At 43.4% G+C, this 22,517-nt stretch overlaps 1 protein-coding gene across 2 annotated transcripts in view; it reads right to left on the bottom strand.

Annotated features, from left to right (window-relative positions):
* The window catches only part of LOC138952037 (thyroid receptor-interacting protein 11-like), a 77,397-nt gene that overhangs the window by 13,709 nt on the left and 41,171 nt on the right, over window positions 1–22,517 (bottom strand). The window contains exons 7-17 of one of the 2 annotated variants that reach the window (XM_070323613.1): window positions 16,199–16,364; window positions 15,477–15,604; window positions 14,947–15,124; window positions 13,968–14,071; window positions 9,456–9,590; window positions 7,961–8,078; window positions 6,902–7,069; window positions 6,070–6,506; window positions 2,337–5,528; window positions 1,782–2,036; window positions 1,223–1,416 (exon numbers count right to left, since the gene is read on the bottom strand). In XM_070323613.1, the coding sequence (XP_070179714.1) occupies window positions 1,223–1,416; window positions 1,782–2,036; window positions 2,337–5,528; window positions 6,070–6,506; window positions 6,902–7,069; window positions 7,961–8,078; window positions 9,456–9,590; window positions 13,968–14,071; window positions 14,947–15,124; window positions 15,477–15,604; window positions 16,199–16,364 (5,075 nt within the window). The remainder of the gene's footprint in view (window positions 1–1,222; window positions 1,417–1,781; window positions 2,037–2,336; window positions 5,529–6,069; window positions 6,507–6,901; window positions 7,070–7,960; window positions 8,079–9,455; window positions 9,591–13,967; window positions 14,072–14,946; window positions 15,125–15,476; window positions 15,605–16,198; window positions 16,365–22,517) is intronic. The other variant, XM_070323614.1, reaches the window with a different exon arrangement.

Genomic DNA, 22,517 nt, shown 5'->3' with positions numbered 1-22,517 from the left:
TATTTAGCTTCATAGTGGGAGTAAACAATTTCTGTTTGTTCTACATTCAGACAATAAAAATGTTTTGAATTGAATTGAGTTGAAGATAGGTCATATGTGATTGTTGGCTGAGATACACAGGAGAGCAAGGATTTAATTTATTTAGCTTCATAGTGGGAGTGAACAATTTCTGTTTGTTCTACATTCAGACAATAACAAGAAGAGCAAACGCTCGATCGAGTCACTTTCGCAGTTCTGAATATTATATGAGGCATCAGATGGACAGGAAGAAATTGCTATTCACAACACAATACAGATGTAAATAATTTGATGTAAAGAATAATCCTATAAAGTTTGAATCAAATCCGATGAATAGTTTCAGAGATATGATATTTCAATTTTTTTCCTTCAAGACATACCTGTGACCTTGAAAAAGGTCAAAGGTCACCAAAGCAGACGTCAAAGTGTAGAGGTCACTGGGAGTCACGTTCACATAAAATTTGAGCCCGGTCACTTTTATAGTTTCCGAGAAAAGCCCAACGTTAAGTTGTGTGTTGCCGAACAGAAAAGGCTAGTTATCTCCCTTGTTTTTCTGATAACGTTCGTAAAAGGCTACAGATGTAAATACTTTGATGTAAAGAATAATCCTACAAAGTTTCAATCACATCCGATGAACTTTGTCAAAGATATAAAATGTCTAATTTTTCCTTTGACGCTGACCTGTGACCTTGAAAAAGGTCAAAGGTCAACGAAACCATCGTTAAAGTGTAGAGGTCATTGGAGGTCACGACTAAACAAAATATGAGCCGGATCGCTTTGATAGTTTCCGAGAAAAGTCCAACGTTAAGGTGGTGTCTACGGACGGCCGGCCGGCCGGACGGCCGGCCGGACAGACTAACACTGACCGATTACATAGAGTCACTTTTTCTCAAGTGACTCAAAAATGTTTTGAATTGAATTGAGTTGAAGATAGGTCATAAAATTATGTGATTGTTGGCTGAAATACACAGGAGAGCAAGGATTTTTTTCTTTCGCTTCATAGTGGAGAATACGGCATGTGTGGTTTTTGGCTGAAATATACAGTAGAGCAAGAGTTTATTTAGCTTCAAAGTGGAAGATGTGCAGTGCTGTTCCCAGCCTCATAGGACAAAAGGCAGACAGAGAGACAGAGACCATGAAACACACACACACAAAATCACAGGCACACTCCCACACACACTCTCTCTCTATCAATCCTACTGACCTGGCAGAGTGAACGCGCGAGGCGGAAGACACGAGCTGCTCCTCAGCGTCTGCCAGCCTGTTGCGCAGTGTCTTCTCCCTTTCCTCAGCCTCCAGCGCCTCGCGTGTGTAGCCCTCCTCGATCTGCAGCAGGTGACCCCTTAGCCGCTCCAACTCACGCGTCAGTTTCTGCTCCTTCTCCTTCAGACGCAAATTCTGCACACAAACAGAAGCGAGTTGGTTACTTTTTGTTCTTTCTTTTTTTAACAGCACACTAGCTTTTACTTGGTTTAAAACCATTCTTTCAAAACAAATGTACACTGATATGAAAACAGTTGTACCATGTTCAGGAGGATTTTGGAGGAGTTGGTTACTTTTAGCAGTTAAGAGGATTACCTCAGAGTTGAAAACATCAAGACAACAGGTTTGAAGAGGGTTGAGGGGGGGAAGGGGGGGGAGGCTGGGGTATTGGTTTGAAGTGGGTGGATGGATGGGAAGCTGAGAGTGTTTTTACATGCTGTCCTCATGATACACATTTACATCCTCCTGCTACTAACACACAAACACAACTCAAATCTAACCTCTGCATGCAGATCGTTGAGCTGCTGGTTCTTCTGCTTGAGGGCAAGGGTCAACTGGTCCACTTCCTGTTGCAGACGAGACACAGTGCTGGATGTCGCCTCCTGATCTCTCAGCAGCTGTGTCACCTGGGTTTTCTCCCCTTGCTGCTCGGACACCAGCACCGTCAGTTTCTGGACTCGCTCCTGTAGAGAGGTCACCTCAAATTCCTTTTCTCGTACTGCTAGGGTCAGCTTGTTGTTGAGATCCCTCAGCATCTGAAAAGACAGTGTTGCGTCATAAGTTTATCCTTCCTCTTGCTCCAATCATGTGCTCTCTCCTGATTTCTCTTTCTCTCATGGCACCCATGTCAAGCCTTATGGGAGAGACTAAAACAAACAAGACAAGCATAAAGTGAAGTTCCTTCCTTTGTGATTCAAGGTAAACAAAAATTCTTTTTTTTTCTCCTTTCAATTTTACAGGGCTTTTTTTCTTTTCTTCTTTCTATTTCAAGACAAACCCTGAGACATCTACAGACACTGACACAGACAACTTTGTCATCTGGAGTGACAGCTTACCTGGCTTTGTGACTGACTCTCCTGCTGGTTCTGTTCAGCACTGTGATGCTCTTGCCGCAGGTCAGCCGCATCGTTCTGCAGGCTCTTCAGCTGGAAGTGGAGACTGTCCACCTGCTTCTTCAGGGCTGAGGCCTCGGAGTCTTTGGCCTTCAGGGCCTCGTCTGTCTCGTTCAACTTTTCTGTCACAGCTCGAAGCTTCTCGTCTCGCTCTTGTATGGTTTGCTGGAACTCTGCCTGATTGTTGACCAGTCTGTGTTTCTCCTCCTCAACTTCACGGAAAGAAGCTGCGTCCACTGTTTCTGAAGCGTTGAATTTCTGGAGAAGTTCTCCGTACTTGACCTCCAGCTCGGAATACTTCTGGCGGTAGTTGATGAGGTCGTTCTGGGCCTTGAGCAGGGACTGGTTCTTGTCTTCAAACTGCGGACGAAGAGAGTCATAGTCTGCCTGCAACTGCTTCAAGCGTTGATTCTCTTCCACCATCAGAGCAGTCAGTCTCTGGATCTCGGTGTGGTAGGCCACGCTCTCCGAATGTTTCTGGTTGACAAAGGCAACCATCTGTTCTCGCTCCCCCTGCAAGGTGGCTAACTGCTTCTCCAGGTTCTCCTTGTCAGTCAGCCAGGCGAAGTTTGCACCTGGGGTGGCACCTCCAGGGGTGGCTCCCCCTCCCTCTTGGCTCATGTCCTGCAGCACGGCCATCAGAGTCTCGTTCTTCTGCTTGAGGGCCTCGATCTCCACCTCCCGGTCGCGTACCAGCCTGGACAGGTTGTGCATGGCCTCGCGCGTCATGTCCTCCAGCGAGGCGTCATCTCTGGGCGGAGAGGGCCGCGAACTCTGCAGCTCCTGGTTGTCCCGCTGCAGCTTGTCCAGCGCAGTCTTCTCAGCCGAGATCACGCTCATCAGCCGCATGACCTCCGCCTTGAGGGAGCTGGCCTCGCGCGACTTGTCGTTCATGACAGCCAGCATCTGCTCCTTCTCCACCCTGAGGGCCTTGACCTCACTCTGCAGGCGGTGCACGTCCCCCTGTGTGCCGTCTCCCGACGTCAGAGACTTGGCCTCCAGCATCTGCACCAGGGTGGTGTTGTTCTGTTGGAGGTCCGCGACCATGTCCTCTTTCTCCTGAAGCTGCCTCACTAGATCTTTGTACTGTTCTGACAACTTTGATTCCTCCTTGGGGTCCTCAATCTCACCATTCTGCAGCAGGCCTTCATCGATCTTGATATCGGATTTCATTTCTATGGCAGGTTTTTCGTGGTACTCCAGCGCAAGCAAAGCTATAGTGGGACTGGCAGGGGCACCTTCAAGAACTATACGACGCTGCTGTAAAGTCAGGTAGCCCACAGCACGGTCCAACTTAGCCTTGAGAGCCCCTAGTTCTTCCTCAGCTGTGACCGAGTTCAGTCGCAGCAGAGCCATGGTGTTTTCCAAGTTGGAGTTCTTGTCTTGTTCTGTCTTCAAGGCCCTGCTCTGTTCTGCACACTTGTCGTTGAGGTCCATGATCCCTGCTTTTTGGTTCTCAAGGCCCTCCTGTGCGTCTGACAGCTGCCTCTCCAGCTGCTGGATTGTACCCCTGGCTGAGTCCAGTTCTTCTTCCAGCTGGGAGTGAGAGTGTTCTTCTTTCGCAGAGTGTGACAACGTGTGTCTGACTAGTTCTCCCTGAAGCTTCTGCATGGCATCCTCCAAGCTCTGAAGCTCGCATTTAAGGGACTCGATCATGGCCTCGGAATCTGCGAGTCTGGATTTGGACTCTTCGCACACAGCCATCAGTTGAGTGTTCTCGGTTTGGAGCATCTCTAGCTCATTGTCTTTTCCTGATATGACTGTTTCTAATTTGAACACCTCCTCTGTCACCGATTCCATGAACTCTTCGCTGACAGAGCTTTCTTGCTCAAGGTCATACAATAACTGTTTGAGCTTGGAAATCTCGGACTGATCGTCTGCAACCTGGCCTGCCAAGCGTTCATTTTCACCTTGGATAAAGTCATAATGTGAATCCCTACTGGAAATGCTTCGAGTCAAGGGTGCTGCACAGACGGGAGACCCTGAATGGTACTGCTGCTGTATCTCCTCCAGAACCGACTTACCACTCATGACAGCTTCCACCAACGTTCTGTTTTCGGAGCACAGTTCTAAAAACAACACACTCTGACTTTTCGAAGCTTTGGATTGCGGTAGACCAGAGGCTAGGTCTGGCTTGGGCTGGCTGAAACTTCTGGACCACGCACCAATGTCACGCTTCATCTTGGTGAGAGCTGTGTTGCGTCTCTGCAGGGCTTTCACTATGTGCTGGGTGTGGAGCTTGAGGTCCGGAATGTCAGTGATGTCTTCACCAGGCAGCAGCTGTTTGAGGCCTTGCACCTCCTCCTGCAGAGCTGAGTTCTCTTCAGACAATGAATGAAGCTGCAGCTGGTATTCATCAAGCCGCGCTTCCAGTTCTTGAACTCTTTCACTCGACGATGAAGACTCCTCCTCCTCCTTGAGAAGCGACGCTGCGGTGTTCTGCATCTCCAGTTCCGCCACCCTCTCCCAGGCCTTTTCGCGCTCCTCAGCAACGTCCCGCAGTTGTGCCAGCTGCAGGTCCAAGGTCTCCCTCTCCAGCTGCAGCCTGTGACACAAGGTCCTCGACTCGTCTAGCTCTGTGAACATGTTGTCCAACTTCTGTCGCTGGGCAGAGTTCTCCTTTTCCAGATCTGTCACCTCTGCCTGCAGGCGAGAGACTTCTACTTCTAGAGTCTTTGCCTCTTCCTGAAGCTTCTCTAGACCTTTCCCCGTCTGCGAGTCTTCGTTTCGCTGTTCCCAGGCATCCACCTCCTCTTCCAGCTCGTGGACTCGCTGAGTCAGATCTTTGTTCTCTTCCACCAGCTTTGCCTTCTCCTCCCTCAGGGTCTTGATGTTCGCCACCTTGGCCTTGACCTCTTCCTGCTTCTTGGCCAGCTCTTCCTCAAAGTCCTTTTTGTCCATGTGAAGGTCGTTTAAGGCCAGGGTGCCCTTCTGCAGCTTGACCTTGAGGTCGGCCATCTCTGTTTCTCTGGTTTCTGCCTGCTGCTTGAGGGCTTGAACTTCTTTTTTGGTGTCCTGAAGCTCCTGCTTGAGACAACCCGTTTCTTCTGATGTGGGAGCTTTGTCTGCAGGGGTTGCCTCAAGGGTGTTCTGCTGCTGACTTAGGCTCAGAAGCTCCTGTTGAAGGCTTTTCACCTGGAACAAAGCAACACAAGACATTTCAATATGATACAAGACAAACCAAGACAAGACAAGACAACTTTATTGGCTGAAAGAAGTAGCAAACATCAGTAATTTTAATGCTAAAAATAATCACGGAAAACAGAAAAGTTTTCAATAGCTCAGTCTGGAAATAAATGAGCCAGTGAGTTATATATCTTGGAAAGCACTGTAGGATTTGGAAAAACCTATTCATAAGTATGTTATACAGAAAACTTTGGCCCCAGAAGACTTAGCTTTCAAATTCATGCCAAAAGATACATTTCTTTTATGATAAGTGTTCACATTTTAGGCACAGAACAAGATTTAATTTTGTTATTCCTTTCAGTGACGGCACCACCTTGCCAGAGATCGAAAAACAGTATCAGATAAGTGTTGTTCATCTCATATTGATTGTTAATTTGTTTTTCCACTATAAATTGGGTTGACGTACTTGTGAATGTTTTGTTTTGTCCAAAATTAAGTTTCATTTAGTAACTATTCTTGTTTGTTTTTAATACAGAAGAAAACTACCCACCTGTTGCTGTGAGTCAGCCAGCTGTGACTGGAGGGCGTTGCGAGCGGTGATCAGATGGTTGGTGGCTTCCTCGTGCTGCTCGTCAAGCTCGCTGATGCTCGTCTCAAGCTCTTCCCTCTCGCCCTGCAAAGAAGACAACTCTTCTCGCACGGAAGACAACTCCGACTTCAGACGCTCATTTTCCTCCCTCAGGGAGTCGGTGTCCTGACCTGATTCTTGAACGCCATGGGAGCTGAGGAGCGAGATCTTCTCGTCTTTGTCGCGGATTTCTTGGCGGAGTTGGGCCATGACATCCTCCAGGGCTTCTTTCTGGATCTGCCAGTCCATCGTGTCGTCGTCATCGTCTGTTGCCAGGCTTGCTGCGCTGCGTGACTTGGCATCTGAGACTGTCGTGAGGCTTTGGTTGAGTGTGTTGTCCGAGTCTGATCCTGTTTCCCCTGGGGAAACAAAGTAACTTCAGCATCAAACATGCAGTCACATTGATGTTACGATTTGTAATTTGTAGCTTTTTTTCTATGTATTATCCAGTATATCATCTTCTGTTCTCATTCCAGTTTTTCACTTACTAGCAACGATCATCAAAAGAGTACCGAAGTTGTCAAGTATTAAAACCTAATGAATGAGACTAGTCACTGAAAACAGAGCTGAACAACCTCATACTGCACACAGCCAATACGGACTGTCGCCATCATGAGTGCTCTGGGGATATTTTTGAACAACAATTCCATGAGAATTGCCAAGAGTATCTCTTGGTGAATTCTACGGAAATTTATCAACATAAGCTCCAAGGGGGCATTCAATCAAAAAGTACATGCCTAACTTTCTCACTCACCTGGCTGTTGTTTGAGCTGTTGTTTGAGTGAGGTGATGGTGGCGCGACTGTCTTGCCATTCTGTCTGCAGGCTGGCCAGGCGTTTCTCCAGGAGCGTGATCTGCTCCTGCTGCTTCAGGCTCTGCTCCTTCAGCACTAGGTTCTCCTGTTCCAGCGAGTCCAACACAGCTGTGCACAGAATACCAAAAAAACAAGTTAGCATATTGTTAGGAAACGCAGTACTGATTAGATCTGGACGAGCCGAGTGGATAGTGAGAAAAACATGAGGTTACAGACTCCAAACCGGTCTGGCTGTGTGTCTGTCTGTAACATAATATGCACAACAACATTCAACCTTTTTATTCAAGTGAGATGTCAACACTGGGGGGAAACTGAAGTGACTTTGGCATGACATTCTTCGGTATCTTTTGTATCCTAGAAAATAACTGCTACATCTGACTTGAGAATGCATATGTGTGTTATGAAGACACACAAAAATAGAAAGGTGAATGAATACAAATAATTCAATTCTTCTTTTTCTTCTTCTGCGTTCGTGGGCTGAAACTCCCTCGTACACTCGTGTTTTTGCACGAGTGGAATTTTACGTGTATGACCGTTTTTACCCCGCCATTTAGGCAGCCATACGCCGCTTTCGGAGGAAGCATGCTGGGTATTTTCGTGTTTCTATAACCCACCGAACTCTGACATGGATTACAGGATCTTTTCCGTGCGCACTTGGTCTTGTGCTTGCGTGTACACACGAAGGGGGTTAAGTCACTAGCAGGTCCGCACATAAGTTGACCTGGGAGATCGGAAAAATCTCCACTCTTAACCCACCAGGCGGCAGTGACCGGGATTCGAACTCACGACCTCCCGATTAGGAGGCCGACGTCTTACCACCGCGCCCGTCGAAAATAATTCAATGAAACTTACTCCTTTGAAAATGTCATGGATGTCATATGTCTGTGTGTATGTGTGAATGTGTGTGTGTGAGTGTGCACTCATGCACATGCACTCAAGCATGCTTGTGTGCACATATTTGTATGTTTTAGTTCGCTTAAAAAAACTATTGTAACTTACCAGCTGCCTTCTGCTGTGCCTCCTCTCCCCCAAGGTGTTCGATCAGAGTCTCTGTGTCTGCTGAAACTTGCTGCAGCTGTGTACCCGTCTCAACGATGCCAGACTTCAGCCTTGTCTCCTGTAATCAAAACCACCATATTTCTTTCATGTTATTTTACTTAGTCCGCTTGGGATTAAAAACAAAATCAAACAAATAATGAGGAAAAAAGGCCACCTGTATGACTTATGTTTCCACCAGGCCGGTGCCCCTTCATGAGAAGCTGAATGGACCTGTGGAGGCTCTTCATAAGGCCTAAAAAAAAAATAGGTGTGGTTACGGTAACCCGACCTACCCTATTTTTAGGGGCCGACCCTATAACTTTTTATTACATTTGTCAAAAAAACAAAAAACACACAAGAAAACGAGTGCAGAAAACGCTATGAAAGCGAAAGCGCCCGAGTCGCACACTTATTTCCCTGTCAAGTAGGTTTAATTTGTACACATTAGAAAAAAAAGTAAAAAAAAAAAAAGTGTTTGCCTACCTTCCTACCCTATTTTTTTGGGCTATGTTACCGTAACCACACCTATTATTTTTTTTGGCCTAAGACCACCAGCTTCATTACCAGAGCTGGACTCCAAGTTTAGCATTGGCGAACGACAAGAAGAAGAAGACTTACGTTTCCGACATGATGTAACTGATTTAGCAATCACTAATACTTTTCACCATTATGTTAATAGCATTCCTAAGCATGTTACTGAAGTCCCTGTTGTTTTCAGTGCTAGCACATTAGAAGCGAAAGTGTATGAAGGTTCTGGCTTTTAATAAGAAACTCTTTACTCAAGAGAATAGTAATAATAAGGGTATTTATATGAAGTCTCACAACTAAGACAGACCTAAAGACACCATCAGCTACTGAATATCAAAGATAGGTGAGTTCCAGCAGCTACTGAATATCAAAGATAGGTGAGTTCCAGCAGCTACAAGCTGTGCAGCAGACCTCACCAGTGCAATATCCTGACTCAACCATATTAATGAAAAGAAAAGAAAAGAAACCGTATGCATCAAGGGTTTGCAAAATGCACTTCAAATGAACCAGTTTTATATGCTGGAGACATCTGCAGCAACTTAACTGACACCACTGTTCCAGAAACAAATTCCACCCAAGAAAGCAGCTTTTCTCAAGTTGAAGCCACACAAGAATTATCAGAAGTCATAGCTTTGGCTGAAACCCTCCGCACAACGTCTGCTCCGACACAAATCAAGAAACGTAAAAGACCTGCTGGCAAAGAGGAAGACTTGAGAAAATATGCTGTATCCTTAACTCAACCATAGGAGGCTACAGGGCGGGGAAATAGCTCAGTTGGTAGCGGTGTATGGCCGCTCGCTTTCCCCAGGGAGAAAGCAGCCCGAATTTCCATTCGGTGACCTCACAGGACTACATGTATATGAAATCTTATCCCTATCATCCGTGCAGGAGAATAGCATGCAATAACAATACTGCATGCTGAACCGACCTGTTGGCCAGCAGCATACAGCCGATTGGCTAGATTCTGCTTCTGCATCATCAAGCGGTGCTGTCTCTGCAAAGCCTCCGAAGACAACTGCTGTCGCACGCAGCGAACATCGCTCAGCAAGTCAGCTGTGTCTGCCTGAAACCGGACACTGAATTGCTGCAGGCGTGCTTGAGTAACAGTCAAGCTCATGATGAATCAAAATGTAAGATAGAGAAGTGGTGTAGGTAAGCTGGTGGGCTGGGGTGTGAGAAGAGAGAGGAAGCTGCAGTGGATGCACAGACTGCATACGCTTTGTCCAATAAAGGTATTCACAATGCATTCACAATGCATATCACAAGCCAAGGCCATTGAAAGATGCAGTCAAAGTCTTCAGGCAAAACGGTATGTCATATATTTGAGCTGTGTTTATTCTCCTTTCGTTCACACTCCAGGCAGACATGCCAAGCATAACCTGAATGCCAGAGTAAATCAAGTTACTTTTGTCTTAGAAAGGGGGATGGCTTGTAGGGCGAATGTTTAGACGTGGGGGATGGCTTGTAGGGCGAGTGTTTAGACGTGGGGGAAAGATCAACATGCACTCAATATCTCCAGACGTAGTGTTTCCATAATGATGAAGATCTTGAAAATAACCAGACATTTTACAAACTAAACAAACAAACCCATAAGACTAGTGTTCCTCGGTTAATAGCAAGCAGATAACTTGTATTATCTTGTGTTCTTGTTCGTACCCCAGATTTTTGTGTGGATTTTTTCTCACAAGAAAGTGAGTATTTTCTACTCATTTCATCATACAAATAAGCAAGCAAAGTCTGAGAACGAGAGGAGAAACTTACCATGCAATGACCAGCACACACTCAAAATGCTCAAAGGCTTTTATTTTATTTTATACAGAACATGCAGATAATGGAGAATAAGGATCCTATCATCCATTACAAATTATAGTGGGATAGTTCAGTCTTGAATCGCAAACTACAAGACAAAATAAAATCAGGGGGACACGATTAGTAAGAGAGCTGATGGGAGAGGGGGGGAAAGGAGAATAAAGTGAGAGAAAAAAAAATGCAACTGTAACTAAAACACATTAAGAAAGAAAAACATTAGCAGCACAGTAGGCCACAGAAAGTGTGGGGAGAGTTATCAATTTAACAGAAAAAAGAGTTGTTACAAAATGGAACATGGGGAGAGGTCAATTATTACACCAACAAAAAGTTGTTCAAAAGATTCTCTGCAAGAAGATTAGGGGGAAATAAATGAGTCACAAAAATCATGCCTATGAATTTCCTCTTACAGTAACTTTGAATGTGAAACACTCTTGTGACAGCCTTAGTTACATTTCAATAATAAGGAGATAAAAAGACTTAGTGAATAGCAGCACCGCCCTGATATGGCCCTTCGTGGTCAGCTGGGCGTTAAGCAAACAAGCAAACAAACAAACAAACTTAGTGAATATTTGCAGGCCTGTTGAGTACTTTTCGCAGATTGCAATGCATAAAAATGTTGCAGTGAACTGCAGAAGTAAAGTAGCAAAGTTTTTCAACTTTGTTCGTCTCACCACAGTCACATTGTTGTTTAGATTAGCAGAGTAATATTTTGCAGCATTTGTTTTGCATTTACTTTAGCAAGCTAATAAAAAAAGAATGTGTCACTATATTCATATACAGTAAATACAGTATAAGAACATGCAGCACGAAGCTCTGAACACAGGAAAAAAAAAAGATTCACATTGACTTTCAGAATTCTGTTAACAAAATTACATTAACATGCAATTGATTTATCATTATGGTTTTAAATTGTAGTATATTAGTACTTAGACAAAATCAATATGCTTTTTCCAAGCAGACACATTTTTGTAAGAGACATTCTGATTTCCTTCTGAGGCCTGTTTACCCTTTTTAAGGCTGAGTTCTATCCGGCAGGAAATGTTACACAACACACCACACATAATACAACACACAATTAGTTATGACATTTTCAGGGAAATAAAGCTTCGCTACATGTTAATGATTAATGAATTAATCGCAGAAAATTGCATAATAATAATAATAAATAACTTTTCTACAGTAAAACCTGTCTCTAACGGACACCCTTGGGGAATGGTAATAGTGTCCCTATTAGACAGGTGTCCCTTCTTCACAGGTGGAGGGGCCGGGGCAATATTTTACAAAGAGCACGTAAAATGAACAAGACACTTTTTGTCAGTCCTGTAGTATGTATTTATTGGATTGAACATGAGACTCACTGAAAATGTGAGTAAACAAATGATACATGTAGCAAACAAAAACAACATCCCCCCCCCCCCCTCCCCCCCCCAACCTACCCCGTTCCCTACACACACTGTGCATTCAACCTTACGCAAGTCGGACGTCACAAAGCTAAAAATAGCTGACTCTTCATCAGTCATTCAACGGGAAATTCCGCAGTGTGTCTCGACCAAATTGGGTCAGCTCTTGTTTCATTCAGTTTTTCTAGTCTCAGCATAAATGCATGGAACAAAAATTTAGCTGTGTTAACTATTGTTTCCTTCGAACGATTGCTTACAAAGAGAGAGAGATCATCACGTCTTCTTTTTCCGATTTGATCCTCGCGATCTGTGTTTTACCACATCCCATCTCCTTCGCCACATCTCGGCATGATTGGCCGCTATCTAGTTTTTTCAAGGCAGCGACACGCTGCTCTAAAGTCAACGCTTTTCTTTTTCCTGCTGGAGATTCCATTTTCAAACACAGTAGTCTACTGTTGCTTTTGGTTGTGACTGTATCCACAATGCGGAAAAGCGAAAGTGAGCGAAGCGAAAGTGAGTGAGCGAAAGTGGGTCTCCATCTAAACAAGCCACTGATTGGTCAGAAAAGGGACAGGACAACCAATCAACAACCATTTGTGCTACGGCTACGGCTGCCGAGCACTGACTGCATAACAGTCGAGTTTTCGAAGTTGCGTTTTTATGTACGTTGTGTCCGTTTGTGACAGTGTTTACACTTCCTACGGTCCGAAAAATCGTGTCCGCGTCCGTAAGTGGCAGGTGTCCGCCCGTTAAAGGTTAGTTATTGTTGAAATCGTGTTCGTGCCATGATAAACTGTCCGTATGTAGCAGGTGGCCGTTACAACAAGGGTCCGCTAGACTCAGGTTTTACTGTACAGCGAGAGTCTCAACAAAAGAATGAAAATTCAAGTCCAAGATCTATACATCATGAACAAGAGCGACAGAAACAAGAAATTCCTCCGAGGTAGGAAATACACCCTCGTTGGTCAAAGGGAAATAACCATTCTCACTGCCACCAACTGAGGTTATTTCCCTTTGACCATTAATATCTCCCTCTATAAGTCCTTGTAGAATCTTAATCCACCAATAACTCCCTAACCGTGTGTTTGACTGGTCCCAATTTTTGTAAGGACCGTCTCAGGAATGTATAGAACCTGTTCACCAAGTTTGGTGACGATCGGTCCGTTCATTCTTGAGATCTATATGCGAACACAAACAAACAAACAAACAAACACATGGAGCGAATCCTATACACACCCCTATACCGGGGGTGTAATAACAGCAACAATGCTTCCGAACTTTGAAGTTTTAGTAAGTTTCAGAAGTTAAAATTTGTGACACTGAGAAGGCAATTAATACAGCACCAGTGACAAAACAGGGACAACGTATTACAGTTAAGATAGGAATAATGGCTCTTTGCTACAAACACAAGGAGAAAGATACAGAGGAAAGTGTGACATATCTGTGTGAAGCACTAAAACTAGGGGAGATAATGGAAAGTACTTGAATCAAGGGGGATAATCTAAAGTGAGGTATGGGAAAACAAGCTGATCGTCTATCACAAGTGACTGAAAAGAGAGAGGAAAATTATGGACAAAAGTGAGAAAGGTGTGAAATACTAAACTACATAAAGCATTGAAACAATCATGTGATGTGAAGTGATCCAAGGGGAATAATCAAGGAAAAAACAAGGCAGATAAGAACGTGTTATATCACAAGGGACCCAAACCGGACACACAAACACAAAGGAAAGTGTAATATAACTAAGGGAAGCACTGAACTAAGGGGAATAATCGAAATTACTTGAATCAAGGAGAATAATCTCAAGTGAGGTATTGGAGAACAAAATGATCTTCTATCACAAGTGACTGAAAAGAATAGGTAAAATGATGGAAACAAAGTTAGAACGGTGATCCAAGCGGAATAATCAAATACAAAAGCAAGGAGATGAGAAGGAGCTCTATCACAAGTGACTGAAAAGAATGGGTAAAATGATGGAAACAAAGTTAGAACGGTGATCCAAGCGGAATAATCAAATACAAAAGCAAGGAGATGAGAAGGAGCTCTATCACAAGTGACTGAAAAGAATGGGTAAAATGATGGAAACAAAGTTAGAACGGAGATCCAAGCGGAATAATCAAATACAAAAGCAAGGAGATAAGAAGGAGCTCTATCACAAGAGACCCCAAAGTGAAACACATTTTTATTTTTTCAAGCAAGGACTAAAGTGGACATAGTGTGTTGGTCACTACATGGTTGGCCTCCAGCTGGTCCAGCAGACAGTGCTTGGCGTGGACAAGGTCCAGTCCCACCTGTTGGCGACTCTGCTCCGCCTCCTGTCTCCACCTCTCTGCTTCTGAAACACACAAACAACACCATGGGTTAGGACTTGGTCTTTTTGTTTTCTTACAGTACGATGCTGTGAGCTTTAGGGAAAAGGGGCGATTCATAAATGTCCATTGTTATTATCATTACAAGTTTTTTCTTCTGATCTGAGAAACCAAGGGAAGTAAGCGGTCTAAATGCACACGGCTTGTGCAACAGAGTAAGTGAGAGTTATGGGGAAACATAACTTTTCTTCTTTTTTCTTCTGGTCACAGGACGGACTCCATTCTTTGCATTTCAGATGAACACTCTGGGTGAACTAATAGAATGTTTGTTAGTTGCTTGCATAACATCAATCTAGATCTGCTGAAGTGATGTCAGAACCTATAAACGAATTCTTTTACGAATATGTTCGTGTGAGACATCTCTTCTCTGGGAAAGTGTCAAGGCGTCATAGCAGTTTCAAGCTCAAAAGAAAAACAACTTTTTTAGTATGAAAACAATGTTGTGCAAATACAGCCATTTACTAATCCAACAACTTCAACGACCTAAATATTATTCTCTGTATCCTTCATCTTCATGCAAAAATCTATAAGCAGAGCTTAAACTACACCCTACGCTCAGGTCTCTTGTCACACAATTCAGCATGAATATAATCTTAAAGAGTCACATAATACGATGGAGAGTAATGATTTAATGATCCTTCATCTTTCTATTTATACAAAGTACAAATATAAACACTATTTCATCATAAAAATAATCAGTTTTGTCCTACTCCTGAAAAGTTGTTAAAAGCAAGTTCAGCCAAAATTCCACAACAACGTCGATATGCAACATCCATTATAAAGCTCTCTTTCACTGCAGAAGAAAATACATCATCAATGAAGAACTACCATCAATCCTTACCTTCCAGCTGTGCTTCTAAAGCTTGGATCTGCTGCTGATGTTTCTCCCTGTCTTTCTGCAAGTCTTGCTGCAGCTCCTGCAGTTTGGCCTGCTGCGCATCACGTTGTGTCTGCAGCGCTTCCACCTCCCCTTGCAGCTCCTGCAGCTCTCCTTCCAGGTGGGTCTTGGCCGTCTGGATCTGGAAACAGAGAAGAATTAGTTTCATTGAAAAATTAGGAATGTGGTTCAATATTCTGACAAGGGAAACAACCGCTGTATATTGCCTTTTGAATATACGGCAAGATGATTGCCTCCCCTGGAGTCCTTTTTCTCAGTTTTGGTCTAATTTGTATGCTATGACAAAAACAACCGAAATCAGTTCTTATACTCTTTACTCGGCATTGATAAGTGTCAAAATAGTCTCAAAGAGTAGCATAAAGCATTAGCAACATCTATAAAGGACTCTGTACAGGTCATCTTTACAGAAGAAACTCAATAACCTCTGAACAGCAGTTCAGTAAGTTGAAGAAACAATTAAGCCAAAAGTGTACCTTGTCTCGTTCTTGTGTCAGCGCCAGCAGCTCCGATCTGAGAGTCCTTTCCATCTCTGATTCTGCTCTCTCCGACTCCGGCAACACATGGGAGCTGCCTCTGGCACCTGTGCTGTCTCCATCACGAGCTGAAAAAGAGGCAGGTTTTGTACAGTCAACCCCCCTTTTAAGATCCCCTCCCCCATTTTAAGACTCCCTCCCTTGTAAGACACTCTTTTCTCACATTTTTGGTTCATAAACTGTGTAAATTGACCCCCATTTTAAGACTCCCTCCTTTTTAAGACCTGATTTTCTTTGAATTGTTTAAGGTCTTAAAAGGGGGCTTCCATTGTACAACAACATCTGACATTTGCAGCAATAAAGATAATTGTTGAAAGTCTTGTGGTCTAAGAAACAGCACCAAAGAAAACCAACTGCATGAACAAGCTGTGAGGATAATTATGGTTACGCACTGAGTATCCTGGTTACAATGCACATCATAAGTTACAGTAACTTAAAGGAGGAACAACATACCTTTATGCTTGCTTGTATTTGCTTCTTAAATACATCACTATTTCATCACAAGTAACTGACAGCTTCTGTAAAAATTTAATGCACAAGCATATCTCAAATATTTTGAAATGAGGTATTTGCTCTTGTTCCTGAGAGAAGATCTGCAATTTTGTATATTAGTGTAAAAATGTCATGCCTAATTCTTTTAAAACCACTTATATTAAACTTACCATCAGCAAGCTGTTGCTCGAGGGAGGAAATTTGTGACTTGAGCTGAGTTGTCTCATCCTTGTGTCGCTTCTTCAGGGCGGCCATCTTGTTTTGGTGAACATCCTGAAGGGAGACAACCTCATGCTGGGCCTGATCGCGGCTCTCTGCAACCGTTTTCTCCAAGTCCTGAAAATAAACAGATACAAAAAATAACATTAGATGTGTGAGCTGTATGTGACATATACAGGGGTGAAGAAATCCACCTCAGGTTTACATATAGCACAAAGTCCATGGAACACTACAAGGCAGTGCTGTTTTGTAACTCGCATGAGTGATGTTTTTACATTTAGTCAAGTATCGACTGAAAGTTTTAATTTGGTATGTGCTCAAATGGAAGGATGCTCTCATTCCATAGTCTTCTTGGCATTCGCTGGCGCTACACACTCAGTCACCATTCCATAGTCTTCTTGGCATTCGCTGGCGCTACACACTCAGTCACCGTTCCATAGTCTTCTTGGCATTCGCTGGCGCTACACACTCAGTCACCATTCCATAGTCTTCTTGGCATTCACTGGCGCTACACACTCAGTCACCGTTCCAAAGTCTTCTTGGCATTCGCTGGCGCTACACATTCAGTCACCGTTCCATAGTCTTCTTGGCATTCGCTGGCGCTACACACTCAGTCACCGTTCCATAGTCTTCTTGGCATTCGCTGGCGCTACACACTCAGTCACCGTTCCATAGTCTTCTTGGCATTCGCTGGCGCTACACACTCAGTCACCGTTCCATAGTCTTCTTGGCATTCGCTGGCGCTACACACTCAGTCACCGTTCCATAGTCTTCTTGGCATTCGCTGGCGCTACACACTCAGTCACCGTTCCATAGTCTTCTTGGCATTCGCTGGCGCTACACACTCAGTCACCGTTCCATAGTCTTCTTGGCATTCGCTGGCGCTACACACTCAGTCACCATTCCATAGTCTTCTTGGCATTCGCTGGCGCTACACACTCAGTCACCATTCCATAGTCTTCTTGGCATTCGCTTGCGCTACACACTCAGTCACCATTCCATAGTCAAGTCTGGACACATTTGTAATGGTTGACAAGATTGTTCATATGCGAAAGAATTAGGCAATAGCCACCGCCATTTGACATGTTGAGGTTGTAAGTAAACATTTTTCTCATGTTTTGTGATTGAATGGAAACCGAATCGCGAAGCGATGAGGTTTTCATTCCAATCACAAAACATGAGAAAAATGTTTACTTACAACCGAAACATGTCAAATGGCGGTGGCTATTTCCATTCTACTTTACTCACCAACAGTGGAACTCGATCTTGCTGAATGACACACTGGGAAAAACGTTCCTTTCCATAAAAATGTCATTGCTTTCGTCGACTATTTACCTCACGTACCTTTTTTCCACACTGCGCAGCTGATTCATTGACATTGAGGCTATCCTGAATATGTTACACAGCGAGAACTGACACTATTGTTAAGAATAGGAACTGAAGTATTTGTTTTTCATTTCTAAACTTTGTTGGTCATGATCACGTTCCAAAAATATTCATGTCGCCAAACGAACAGGACGTGACGTCGATTTGCCTTTTCATTCACTACAATACTCTTCCGGTCTCGGCTACAGGTATTTGTTTTGTTTCTGTTTCAGTGAAGCAAGTAAAAAAAAAAAGTGTTTGCGCATGTCTGTTTGTTTATCGAGACCATTATGACGTATCTATTTGTCGTCTGCGTCATTCTCATTCTGGTGTTCTGTCTCTGCGTGGCCCACTGGCACTTGTGCGCTGGCTCCTTTGTCAGCTTCATGGAGTGTGGCATGTTCGTTTTGTTTTCTTCCTTCTTCTGCTATAAATTGCTTGATGTCTTCATCATTCTCCCATTCTGAGTCACTCAGTGATGAGAGACTCAACTCGAAGTTGCCTTCAGATTCCATTTTGACAGTTGCTAACTCTTGTGATTATGGAGTGACGAAACCTCCTTGGGTCACCAGCATAATGAATATGATAAAGTTCGAGGGTAGACAGCCATTATTGATACCATTGTGTTCATACACGAAAATGATATTCATACACTCCACAAAACATGTGAAAATCACCATGCTTCACAAAACATGGGCAATCATCATTTTCTCATGTTTCTAAACCAATGAAATTGCCAGATTTTGATTTTTACTCATAGAGTATTGTAGAATGTATGTTTAAGTTCTCATCAGAAACACACCCTGCTCTCCCGTTTACTTTCTTTCTAATGTTTTGTTTTTATCAATCATTCAGTGGTATTTTTTTCTACATATCCTAGCTCAAAGTCCATCAAACCTCTTGATGCAGTCACTACAACCGTAGCCTTACATTAAACCATCCTAGTTCAACCCTCTCTGCATCTAAGTTTCTAAAGAAACAAGACGGACAAATTCCAACAGAAATGAAGTACCAATGAGAACAAGAAATCAAGCAAAAGATGTGTTTGCTATCCACCTACATTCAAATTCCATCAGGAGCGCAAACAGTGTAAAATCCTAACCTCCAAACTTGAAATACTAGAACCCACTCCATTTCATTTCCCAGACCGGATGGCAATGCTAACTCCCATCACTGTTGGCTGACCCAGTTTCAAACACAGGGAGAAGAAAAGAGATAACAAGTTTAAAAGGTACACCCCTTTTAGCCATTAGGGCCGTGTAGTTTGCCTACACCCAAGGAGTTGAATTGAAAATATCAAAGTCTATGGGGGAGAAAATAGAGGGTGCTTCTTGACATAAGGTGAGAGCAAACACTGGTGCTGAACAGCGAAGGGACTTGAGGTCTCCTGACTTTGCTAGGTTTGACCTGTCTCGGTCCCCATTGTCAGTGGAGACCGTGTGTAAATTTTGCAGGTGCCTGTGCCTTTGAGACAGATGAAGTCAGGGAAAAGTGTTGGGGGGGGGGGGGGGGGGAGAGAGAGAGAGAGAGAGAGAGAGAGAGAGAGAGAGAGAGAGAGAGAGAGAGAGAGAGTGTGTGTGTGTGTGTGTGTGTATGTAGGTGTGTGTGTCTTTCTGTGTGTGCGTGCGTGCGTACGTGTGTTTGTGTGTGTGTGTGCATATATGTGTGTGTGTGGGACTGTCTGTCTGTCTCTCCCCCTTTCTCCACCCCTCTGTTTCCACTTCCTCCACCCCACTCTGCTGTTTGCTTGTCTGTCTGTCTGTCTGTCTGTCTCTCTCTCTCTTTTTCTTTCTGAAGAAGTCAAACTTGGAAAAAAAAAAGAAAAGAAGAATCAGTTACGGAAAGAAAATCTTCACTGTCTAATAATAAATTTCCCCCTCATATTCACGGTGATCTTCATGAGTCTGCCCTTTTCACAATCGTCAACTGCCAATTCCACCATAAAACTAGTCAACCAGGACCCTTGGTGCAATCATAGCCAGTATTTGCATATGATTATGTCAGTTGGGGGGAAAGGGGTGGGGGGTGGTGGGGGGTGGAGAAGTCAAAGGGAGGGTATCTAGGTCGTTCTAGCCAGTGCTTTGCTGTGCACGTTTGCACCTTTCTGTCTATTCAGAGGTTTCGTTTGCTCAGCCACTGTTGCTTTAGATGCGCCTGTGGGTGGAGCACTCAGGTCTGTGTCAAAGAAACGAACGCTGGCCCCAACGCATTGTAAGGTGGTGTAAAGGGTGTGTTACTGAAAGCTTTAATGACACGGAGAAATGGGGAAAACCACTTGTCTCTCTCTGCCATTCAAGGCTTTTCTACTTATTTGAATTTAATAGCTCTTGTCTGTTTAAAACTACTCAGCTAGAATGGTGGGACGTGAAGGAAGTGTGCTGGGGGGAAAGGGAGAAGCTATTATTATGCTATCACTCAGATTAACAATTACAGTGTTCGGTATCTGTTTTGGACTGACCTCTAGTCCATTTTTGCTTCTTTCCCTTCAATCAATATGAGGCTTATATCGCGCATATTCCGTGGGTACAGTTCTAAGCGCAGGAATTTATTCATTTATTTTATTTTATTTTTTATTTTATTTATTTTATGCAATTTATATCGCGCACAGATTCAAGGCGCAGGGATTTATTTCAGGAATATCGAAAGACTTAAAAAGTGTAAAAACATACCCTTCTTTACAGAAAATAGATGCAATATTCTACAGTGGAACCCCCCTTTCAAGATCCCCCAATTTAAGACTTCCTCCCATTTAAGACCCTCTTTTCTCAGACTTTCTCTTCATAACCTCTGTAAAGTTACCCCAATTTAAAGACTCCCTCCTTTCTAAGACCTGATATTTCTCAGATTTTTTAATGTCTTAAAAAGGGAGGGGTTCCAGTGTAATTCCTGAAACATCTTGGCACAAATGTCACCCGTAATATTGAATAACCAGCCAAAGTTAAGCTTCAAGTTCTACACAGCCAGAGTGACACAGAGTTGCCGGGCACTGAGTGGAGGCCTGAGTCAACACAGGCAGTGAGATAAGATACAGGGTATTGCTCAATTCTCAGGTACACAGGTTAGAGAGGCTACATGTACACAGGTAGAGAGGCTACTGGTACACAGGTAGAGAGGCTACAGGTACACAGGTAGAGAGGCTACAGGTACACATGTAGAGAGGCTACAGGTACACAGGTAGAGAGGCTACAGGTACACATGGAGGGCCAGTGTGCAGAGTACAGCTGGACTGCTAGTCCTCACTGCAAGGGACTTTGGTGAAACCTAAAGCCTGTTTTCACACAATACTGCCAACTGTTTTGTGTTACAGTGGTACCCCCTCCCCCCTTTTAACTCATTGTCTCCCAGGTAGGGATATATCCGTGCCCACTCATATGGCTCTATCTGACCAGGTACGATATATCCGCTCAGACTGTTAGCTTCAGTCGCTTCCTGTAACGTCCATCTAACGCCTGCATTACAGTGTATTGATACACAGTTACCTTACAGTTACTACAATTCTGAGTGACCTGCTGCAGCACAGCTGGTCTCGGCTAAACAAAACTTGGTCAACATAGGTGGGGTAGAAAGTGTTAAAGAACCCCCAATTTCAGATCTTTCTTAAAGACCATGCTTTTATCTAGATTTTCTGTTCAAAACCTCAGCAGATGTACCTCCATTTTAAGATTCCTTCCTCATTATGACCTGATTTACTCAGATTGTGTAGTTTGCAACACGATGTAATTCATGTTTTCATGGCTACAATCTTTTTTAAATTCAATACTGTATCAATCTGTGTAGATGTCTAAAACTGTTTTGAATAACGTACAGAACAAAACATAAAATGGCAAGGAACAAAATAAAAATAAATCTTTTCTTTCTGATAAATGAGTGCATTTGATCCATTTTTGTGTGTGGCAATGGAACATCACACACTCAGCATTTCGTCCCTCCGCTTTGTGCGAAAATTAACTTTTCTTTCACGGCAATTCCTTTCCATTGATCGTTTCATTATTATTATTATTTTCTTTTTTTAAGCACTGGAGTGCAAAGTCTAGAATCAGACCTTAGAAATTCTGTTTAATCTGTATGTGTCTTCGTGCAATATTGTTTTTGTAATTGTGAGGCATGCCTAAAAACAAATATTTGTTTTGTAAAGACAGAAAATAAAGTAGGCTATTTGTTCTTGTTTTCATGTATGTGTGTGTGTGTGTGTGTGTGTGTGTGTGTGTGTGTGTGTGTGTGTGTGTGTGTGTGTGTGTGTGTGTGTGTGTGTGTGTGTGTGGTGTGTGTGTGTGTGTGTGTGTGTGTGTGTGTATGTGCATGTACATGTATGTGTACGTGTGTTTCTATTTTAACCATAAATATACCTGTCACCGGTGTTCTTTTAAGATCAATACCATTCTACAAAGTTAGGCCACAGATCAGTCCTAGTTGATTCTATGCAGACTATGGGTTGAAATTTTCCAAGTTCGCTTTATGCCTACCACAGACAGACACAAGACCATTTCTACCTGTAACGAACATCCCCACAAACAGCTTCCCCACAAAAAGCGTCACCAATCATTGCACATAGGTAATTGGAGCTGCTTAGTGCTAAACTGATCTGCCGTGACAGGTAACGTTTTTCAGGACTGACTTAAACTTGATTGAACTGTATGAAGATAGCGACTTCCGAGTCCTATTTCGCGAAACACAAGATGATAGTTCACGGTGCACAAGGAAAATTGTTTGCCAGGATTATTTTCATTTACCAGTCGTTAAAGAAGCAAAACTGAACATGCTGAAATGCAGTCACAACCACATGACCACAGATATATATGCATGAGCGTTGATAGTTATATGTACATGAGGAAAAGAGCTGTGATTCCCACTGTGGTGACACCCTTTGCGCAGATCGCCCATCATAGGTAGAAACTATTAAATACA

Source organism: Littorina saxatilis, linkage group LG17 (assembly GCF_037325665.1).
Source record: "Littorina saxatilis isolate snail1 linkage group LG17, US_GU_Lsax_2.0, whole genome shotgun sequence".
NCBI classification, from domain to species: Eukaryota; Metazoa; Mollusca; class Gastropoda; order Littorinimorpha; family Littorinidae; genus Littorina; species Littorina saxatilis.
The sequence above is the reverse complement of the archived record's forward strand: the minus strand, read 5'-3'. Positions and strand labels throughout refer to the sequence as shown.